At 41.2% G+C, this 9,857-nt stretch overlaps 1 protein-coding gene across 1 annotated transcript; it reads left to right on the top strand.

Annotated features, from left to right (window-relative positions):
* The first annotated feature begins 226 nt into the window (after positions 1-226).
* On the top strand, positions 227-9,263 carry fut11 (fucosyltransferase 11 (alpha (1,3) fucosyltransferase)). The gene is made up of 4 exons (XM_056265215.1): positions 227-336; positions 3,763-4,435; positions 6,300-6,922; positions 9,116-9,263. The coding sequence occupies exons 2-4, from the start codon at positions 3,770-3,772 to the stop codon at positions 9,261-9,263; spliced, it is 1,437 nt and encodes a 478-aa protein (XP_056121190.1). The 5' UTR covers positions 227-336; positions 3,763-3,769.
* The last annotated feature ends 594 nt before the right edge of the window (positions 9,264-9,857 follow it).

Genomic DNA, 9,857 nt, shown 5'->3' with positions numbered 1-9,857 from the left:
ATTTGTGATGGCTCTGTATTCCTCTACTGTAAATTCACTAAGAAAGAGTGTTCAGAAAAATTCAATTTAATGTATAATTTTATTAAATTGTTTGATTACACAAGTTAAAATGAGAAAATATTAAAAGTCAGATGCATAGTTGTATGCAGTTCTTCTGTCTACATCTCATCCAGAACTGTAGGTGGCGGTAATGCTCAGCGTTTCCCTCTGTCATTCCTCAAAGCAGGAAGAGCATTCACGCCACAAGCATCATTCCTGATCCTGATCCTTCCTGTTCCTTCAGGAGGAGAAACAGTGGGAAAGCAACAACACAACATGCGTCTGTCCTGAACTAAAGTAAGAAAGCATGGAAAACGAGCGTCTGTCTTTGTGGGAAATGTGTTTCTAGATTCTTCTCTGGCTGTGCTTGCAACCCAAAAGGCATTTTTAGAAATAATAGTTGCATATGATGCCCACAATTATTATTATGTAAGTTAGGCTGCTTACTGAATTTTGGTACTATGATACTCAAAGATGTTGCCTAAATTAGGCACCTTAGTAGGTTTTGGAAATCTTTTTCTGTTCGATCACTGTAGCCTACCTAAAACACTGAATATTTAACAGTGCTCAACGCTAAGGATTATTTACTCACCCGGATGGGATTCCGATTTTACTTTTTACTTCTCCAAAGTTTTCATTAGCCCTGGTAAAATTTTTTTTTTTTTTATATAACTTTCGTTGTTTTTGACCCTTGTATTCTGATAAATAAGGTTACGACACAAAAATGTATACCAGTGTAATTTCTCAATTCTTTATTTCGATATACCAAGGAAAAAACTACCAGGCTAATATGGTTTAAATGAACAAATTACAAGAAATATTTTTTCAGGCCACAGAAGGAGAATTTAAAGAGCTTGTGCATTAAAGGCTTTTTAAAGAGACACAAAAGTATCCCAGAGTGATCCGTATATTCCAAGTGTTTATGATCCGGTTTGGTGAAAAACAAACTGAAATGTAATATCAACCCTCGTCTAAGGACACACTGAAGCTAAAGTCCACATTGGCTAGTACTTTTTTTTTTTACTCGCCAGACTTTGAATGCAAGAAAAATGCAAATAAAATAAAAAATAGATAAATATAACATAAAATTATAAAATGTAAATTTCAAACACAAGTAATCAGTCTGTAATAAAATAAGAAAAATAATGAAACTACAAGCAATAGCATAAAATAAACAATAGAACCGATACAAATTAAATAAACAGTGATTTTCAGGTTTTGCATGTAGATCTAACACTAACAGTTGTTAGATTATTAAATATAGCCTTATTAAAGTTGCAGAAGTTATTCAGTTAAGAGCAATTTCTTTTGTTGTTTGACTAACATTATAAACACAGACGGCACCTTTAGGAATATTAGGCTGCTGTCACTTTAAGAGCGAATGCACAGATCCAAAATACTGATACATGTTTACTAGGATACTCGCCAAGATGGATATTTTGACATAATTTTCTGTCAGATCGTCTATTCAAGCACAAGACGTGGTGAGAGAGCTTAATTCAGTATTCATGTGCTGTCAGACGCGGTTTCCTGAGCGAGTGCTTCGGATGTGCGAGGTTTTTCGTGTCTTTTTTCGCTTGAATGTTTAAAATGGCCAGGCTTAAAAACACACACAAATGATACACTTTAATGACGATCCCGCACTGGCCCAATCGGGACAGCGTCAATTCTCCTTACATGGCATGTGTAAAAGCCTCTCTTGTTCTCTCACGTTGTGTGTGTGTGTGTGTGTGTGTGTGTGTGTGTGTGTGTGTGTGTGTGTGTGTGTGTGTGTGTGTGTGTGTGTGTGTGTGTGTGTGTGAGAAAGCGACAGAGGGCGCCCACAGTCAAGGTACGGTGTGTAAAGCTCAAAGCTCTGCGCTAAATTTATTTATTTTTGCCTCAAACTCAATCACATGCCTAATTGTCTAATTAAAGACTTTTTTTTTAGTCGCTTAGCATGAAATTTGGTCGCATATTCGAGTGATTTACTCGCATTGTTGAGGATTGGTAAATGATGACTTAATTTTCATTTTAGGGGCTGTTTACACAACAGTTTTCAACTAAAAATGTAAAACTTTTTATCCATTTTGGCTGTTCGTTTACATGACAACAGCGTTTTGGGTGCCTTAAAACGCAAACTTTTGAAAACCGGTTTCAAAGTGGGCGTTTTTGAAAACGGTCTCTGTGTAAACCACAAAAACGCTAATGATGTCATCCACATGCGTATCTATTACGTGTTCAGTCTATAGTGTTTCATCGGCATCTAATGTCCTGGCAGCAGAATACAGCGTTTTTAGTTGTTTTCGCGTATGCGTGTGAATGGGGATCGTTTTGACAATGGTGTCGTCTGTACGTGGAAAACTCAAAGCAAAAACTTCTCCGCTTTTACTCGTTATCATTGTAAACGTACCCTTAGGGTGAACTAACCCTTGTCATAATTAGTTCCCTCGTTTTAAATAAATCGTGTGCATGACATAATAATGTGTTGCCACAATTTAGTAAAACGAGGGACCTAATTAGTAAATCGTGTTGACGTATTTGCAAGTCGTGGGAATTCATTTTTAATTTATGGCCATATTTTTTCTTGCATGTCGTGTGCGTGGCTCCGTAGAAATGGAATAAGTAATCCATTGTAAAATAACACCATGAATCAAAATAAAAAAATGAAGGAATATCTGGGTTTAAAAAAAATAAAATAATTAATTCAGCATCTCTACTCTGATGATGAGGGCGGAGCTATAACCTATCACTCACATGAGATCCACCAATAGCAAACCACAACCATCCATTCAATTCCCCACAGACAAAATGAAGCCCCGCCCACATTTGTTCTTGTTTGAGAAGCACTCTCTTTCACTCGGATATACAGCATAATAGTGCAACTTCTGTTTCATGCTGACTTTAAAGGAGTAGTTCACCTCAAAATGAAAATTTCCTGATAATGTACTCGCCCCAATGCCATCCAAGATGTTCATGACTGACTTTCTTCAGTGGAAAATAAATTAAGTTTTTTGAGGAAGACATTTCAGGAATTTTCTCCACACAATGGACGTCAACGGTAACCAAATTGTTGAAGTCCAAATCAATGCAGTTTCAAAGGGCTCTGAAGAGCTGGACGTTGACTGAAGTACCGCCCCATTGTTTACAAGCGTGGAGGAGGAGGATCGTTCAAATTTTATTGTATGTTGAATTACATATTTATGTCTTTGTGTCAGTTTATTGTTTAAAATGGTCCTTTCGTGTGCGTATCCTGGATGTTTAAAACAATGGGGCGGTGCTTACGCCTACGTCCAGCGTGACCTTTTCAACGTGATGACGCAATGCCTGGCAGACCAGCACAAGACGAACAATTGTGGTTAAAAAGTATATACGTTTTTATTTATTTTAGAAAATGGCAGATTGTTTTGCTAGATAAGACCCTGTTCCTCAGCAGGGGTCGTGCAGAGCCCTTTGAAACTGCATTGATTTGGACTTCAACAATTTGGTTACAGTTGAAGTCCATTGTGTGGAGAAAAATCATGAAATGTTTCCCTCAAAAAACTTAATTTCTTTTCCACTGAAGAAAGAAAGTCATGAACATCTTGGATGGCATTGGGGCGAGTAAATTATCAGGAAATTTTCATTTTGAGGTGAACTACTCCTTTAATAATATTCACAATCACAGTCCGGGTGTAGATGCTTGAACTACATTGCAGTTTAAGGGTGAAGGAGGTTTGACTCCCGTGTCCCTTCCCTCCTCAGGTTGGCTATGGCGCTCCGCCTGTGGTGTATCGCGGTGTTCCCGCTGTTCTGCGGGGCGCAGGGGCCGGCGGACGCAGGGGACGGCGGTGTTTTCCAGCCCCAGAGTGCCCTCACTGACATGGAGTTCGCCTCAGTCAGCTCCTACCGCGGCCCTGGAAACACCGACCCTCGGCCCAATAGAGAGCTGCCCATCCTCCTGTGGTGGAGCGCCAATCTCTTCCCACACTTCCCAGGAGACACGGAGCGTGTGGACTGTTCCCGCTCGTCCTGCCTAGTCACGAGCAACCGGAAAGTTCAGTTGTATCGCCGCACGGCATCCGTTATTTTCTACGGCACAGACTTCCGTGCGTACGAGGCTCCGCTGCCACGAATGCCCCATCAAACCTGGGCGCTTTTCCACGAAGAGTCTCCCATGAACAACTACCTCCTGTCTCACAGTGTTGGGATCCGGCTGTTTAACTACACGGCCACGTTCAGGCGGGAGTCGGACTATCCGCTGACACTGCAGTGGTTGCCCTCGCTGGATTATCTTCTGGCGCCGACGGCCGTGCCGCTACCGGAGAAGAACCGCTGGCGGCGGGCCGGTCTCGCCCCTGTGCTCTACATGCAGTCCCACTGTGATGTGCCTTCGGACCGGGACCGCTACGTTCAAGAGCTCATGAAGCATATAGAGGTGAGTACTCCCTGCAGTCAATCATTGTATCCCTTAAAACTCATCTTTCATCACAAAAATGACATCCTTGGAAAAAAAAAACATGCCTTAAAATATCTTGAATGTAACTCGACACCCTTGCCTCATTTAGTATGCGTGGTTGTATGAATATGCAAATGAGCCCCGCCTCCACTCACTCCCTCAGCTCAGAGATCCACTGGTTGACGATCACACGTTGATCTGATTGGTTACAAGGTCGTTTGTGACGTCAGAAACACCAGCGATTTCAAGCCGTGTTTGTGAGACTGTCTTTGGTTCACTGCAGTTTTAAGCAGAAAATACTCAGCAATGCTGTCGACTTATGAACTTACACATGGTGTGTCTTAAAGCGTATTAAAAACACCACATAGACACATAAACAACATTAAAAGCTTGATTTACACCACAGGGGGACCATAACACCTTAGCCCCAGTTTGCTAGTTTCTGATTTTTAGCTTCAGACTTTGAGTCCATCCAGTCAGAGGTGATTAAATATGTTTTTTTGTTGTTTTTTTTATCTTAAAACACTAAAAACCAGTTCACACCAAGGAGGGTAACTATTATGATAATGATAAATATTTAGCACCATATTTACTAACATCTTGCCCCAGTGCAAACCCTCTTTTGGTGTTAAACTACTGTCAGGATTTACTAAAGACACGCAGTGTAAAATGATCGCTGAAATGGCGTGTACAGGGTTAGTTTTGCGGCTGATGTTATTGCACATGTAGGAGTTTCCCTTTCAGAAGCAATATTTATGGGAGGAGAGAATTTAAATGAATCGCGCAAGATGATTTACTAAGGTTTGCGCTCGTCATTTTACTGGTGTTTGCACCATTATTAACCACCAAAAAGCATCTCTTAAACCAGATGCTAACTGGTAAATTGCGTTGGTCATTATGGAAATGATCCGGCTGTGTCTGTGTTCTTTAAATTGTGTGTCGTCAGAAGATCATTAACATTAGAGATGAACATATATCGGCCGATACCGATATGGTGCATCCCTAGTTTAAAGCCATTGTGAAATACTCCATAAACACACACTTGTGACCTCATCACATCAGTATTAAACTGTCCCACTGCGTTTGTGTTACACTTTTGTTGCTGTGTTTATTTATGAAACCTTGCCAGCTGTATAGTAAGCGTTTTATAAAATCAATAAGCCCAGTGAAGTTTACAGTGATTTAACCCCTGTTCCCAGTAAACCACCGCTTCACACTGCACAAGTATGAGACTTCCTATAGTGCATGTGTTGAGTGCCTTAATACATTTATCAAATAAAGTATATTAGGGCTGCAGCTTTCGATTATTTTAGTTCTAAAATGTGACCCTGAATCACAAAACCGGTCATAAGTCACACAGGTGTATCTGTGGCAAGCCACCAATACATTGTATGGGTCAAGTCAAAATTATTTTCTCTTATGCCAAAAATCATTATGATATTAAGTAAAGATCATGTTCCATGAAGATATTTAGTAAATTTTCAACCGTAAATATATAAAACATATATTTCCGTGAGTGAATGCAGCACAGTCGCCAACATAAAAGATTCCAGATTTTCAAATAGTTGCATCTCGGCCAAATTTTGTCATATCCTAACAAACCATACATCAATGGAATGAGATTTATACATAATAAATACTGAATAAATAAGCTATTTAAAAAAATTGACCCATGTGACTGGTTTTGTGGTCCAAGGTCACAAATCCCAGTAAACCACCGCTTCACACGGCACACGTATGAGACTTTCTATAGTGCATGTGTTGAGTGCCTTAGTTCGCACACACACTATCAAATGAAGTATGCTTTGAAAGGATGTGTCTTTAAAACTTGTCGCCTCCTCAGATTGACTCGTATGGGAAGTGCCTTAACACGAGACCCCTGCCTGAGCACCTGGAGGACACGAGCACGGCCACCGGCGAGGACGGGCGCTTCATGAGCTTCGTGGGCCGCTATAAGTTCCACCTGGCGCTGGAGAACGGCCTGTGCCCGGACTACATGACTGAGAAGCTGTGGCGGCCCATGCACCAGGGCTGTGTGCCCGTGTACAGGGGCTCATCCTCGGTGTCCGACTGGCTGCCGAACAACCGCTCCGCTATCCTCGTTGATGATTTCCCTTCTCCTCGAGAGCTGGCGGAGTTCATAAAGGCTCTGGATCAGGACGACGAGGAGTACTCGCGTTACCTGGAGTACAAAACGCCCAGGCGCATCACTAACCTGCGTCTGCTGGAGGCGCTGGAGAGCAGAGAGTGGGGCGTCAATGACATGAGTAAACCCAACTACCTGAACGGCTTCGAGTGCTTTGTGTGCGACCGGGAGAACGAGCGGCTGGCAGCGGTGAAAGCGCACCGGAAGAACCCGGACCTGAACCCGCCGCCTCAACCGAAGATGGCCACCAGCGCACACATGGGCTGCCCGCTGCCCAGTCCTGGACACGGCCCGGTGGAGAGCATCGACCCAAATGACAGGTGAACGCCGCTTTCATTCATCACCGTTTGATCAATCTGTGCATTTCACTCTTAAAGGCTCACTGAAGTGTCTTGTTTGATGCGTTGACGCAATCTCCACTGAAACAGGAAGCTAAGGTGGGACGTATTGAATGGCTCCTCCCCCTTTTCGAATAGCCAATAGCGTTTAGTTTCCCTCACAGACTGACAGCACCATGGAAGCGAATCCGAGCGCTGATGATACGCTGGATTCAATAGTAGAGATGAGAATAAATTCTAGCCATTTCATTCGTAACGGATAACGCAATAAAACTCGAGCGCCTGAGCAACCGAACACACACTCCAACACACATTGCTCTGTGACGTGTGAACGCTTGCTTTGGCCAGGTGGTGTTTATAGCAGAGGGGGCGGAGCTTTAGATTCTAGAGAGCATTTGATTGGACAGATGTGATGAGAAGCTGAAGCCCGCGGTGATGTCATAAAAATCCCTGATACATTTTAGCGGAAGTGAGAAGTTTTGAATGCTTATCTCTCCTAAATGCTCGTTTTTTTTTTTCATTGTTTTGAAACACACCACCTTATTCATAACCTTAAGGCTGACATATTCATACTAAAAGCTAAAAAACAGAAGACAGAAAACAGACAGAATGCTCAAACATCCCTGTTTTTTCTCATCATTGGCGCTACTAGGGGTCTGCGATAATATCGTGATTGTTGTTATAACGATGTGCAATCTGACATTATCCCTCACTTTACAAAAACACCCAGAGACTAGAGAGAGAGTGCACTCGTACACTTCATGATGTCGTCTAGTAGGTTAGACTAGTGCACTTGTGCATTTAGAGCGCACGCTTTCACTGCGGGATTTACTCTCAATGTTCAAGATAAATGGCAAAAATACCTCTAACTAAATTAATTTATATAAATATAAAAGACAATCAAAATCACACGAAGAAATATATACAAATGTACATATATACACATGGAGTGCCGTTTTTTTCTCCAAATATCACAGCATGTAATTTTGATTAAAAAGTTCAATAAACAAGTGCATATTAGGTAATATTAACATTTTAGACACAATATTGCCTGTTTTTGCTCCATTTCACCAATGAAAATAGTTCCAAACAAAACCACAGGACTGAGAAACTCCCAGCGGTGTTTCATTACTGAATAATAATAATAAACGGAGCAAATCCAAGAGGGTCCTTACACAATCGTGCTCGGGCCCTAATGAATGATTCAAGGACTCGCTCATTAACGGTGACTTGCTGCCACCGACTGGCCGTTTACATTTCACATTTAAAGTATCTTTCAATATTCAGCATTTCATGTTTAAAACCTCCGCACATTATTTCTGCGTGTGTAAGTGCAGGTTAAACACACTGATGTCCCTCTGATCTGCATTTAACAGTGTGTGTAAAGCATCTAAACTTCAGATGCAGCTTCTGTGTTTCCCCGCAGTGCAAACATTAATCTTCTTAAAACTGATGTGATTTGATTGGTAACAGCTCTATAGTGCCTTATTATTATAATAGAATTTGATTAAATGCAAGAATTTGAGACAAAAGAGGATGCATACATCTAATTAGGTTAAAAAAAATGGCTTTATAAAGGTAAAAATCAATGTAAACTGATTGGAAAAGATGATTTCTGCTGTGAACACCTCACAGAATATGAAGGATATCAGAAACTTTAGGAGTCCTAAACCTGCCAAGGTACAAACACAACACTCGTCAAATTATTGTTATTGATAAAATCCCATAAAGATGTGTTGCCACTTCTGTTTCATGTTGCTCTGAAGTGTGTGTGTGTGTGTGTGTGTCCGTCCTCAATAGAGAGATAATTTTGTCAATATTTCTTCATTTGCAAATTCGCAGCAAATCTTCATTTGTGTGTGAATGTTTTACTCCTTTACATGTTTTATAAGCTCTTCTTAGCTGGTCAAAATACCGTCATATGAACACGTATAGTTTCGGATAAAAAAAAAAAAAGTAAACACAGTCATTGTTCTGTGTTAAAAATGACAGTGGATGCTAAGAAAACCAGGACTAAATGTATTTATTTTCTCTTTTTTTTTTGGTCCTGATCAAAAGAACCAAGAGAACTGAACCACTACAAGTGTGAACACACACCCTAACAAAACATGGCAAAGATGTGTTGCCACTTCTGTTTCGTGTTGCCCTGAAGTGTGTGTGTGTGTGTGTCCTCAGCTGGCTCCAGATGTGGCCGCAGGACTACTGGCAGAGTCTGGATCAGGCCGAGGGCTTGGAGTCGCTCCTCCGGCACAACGAGTCGGAGCCGGCGCTGCTGTGGCAGCACATCCAGAGCATCGCTGTGAGGAGAGCCGGACGACCCTGAGCTCAAGGCACTGGGCTCTGCCAATCCTCTCTGGAAGTGTGTGCTTATATTGTGATATTTCTAACTAAACGGACACGATCACAATCAATAATCTCATTCCACGCCGATATTTCCCGTCAGTATTATGTATTAAGCTCAAGATGTTGCTCTGAGGGCTTCGGCTGGTGTCAGTCAACATTTATTTGCATGATCGTTTTTAAGAGAATCTCACAAGACGCATCAGGTCACATTTTTAGGGATGCATGATATATCTGTCATCATATCGGTTTATTTTTAATGTTATGGTTATCGGCTCGATAAGAAAATTTGGCCAATATATTAAAGCCGATGAAAAATGTATAATTTCCTTCAGCTGAGACGCTTCAGATGCGCACTGTTCATCATGATGGTTTTAAAATGCTTTAAATATGATTGGAATCACTTCAAAAAAGGAAAATACGGTTCAGCGCAAGTCTATCATATCGGCTACATAATATTATAATGAGAACATCATATTTGTGTGTTTGGGACATGGCATTTAATGGTGAGACTTTTGTTTTTGTAATCAGGCTCTCAAAAATGATGTAAATATTTGGGTTTAGATTTATCGGTTTG

Source organism: Rhinichthys klamathensis, unplaced genomic scaffold (genome assembly GCF_029890125.1).
Source record: "Rhinichthys klamathensis goyatoka isolate OS25496 unplaced genomic scaffold, OSU_Roscu_1.1 h1tg000230l_1, whole genome shotgun sequence".
In the NCBI taxonomy this organism is placed as follows: Eukaryota; Metazoa; Chordata; class Actinopteri; order Cypriniformes; family Leuciscidae; genus Rhinichthys; species Rhinichthys klamathensis.
Note: the sequence above shows the minus strand (reverse complement) of the source record. Positions and strands in the feature narration are given on the sequence as shown.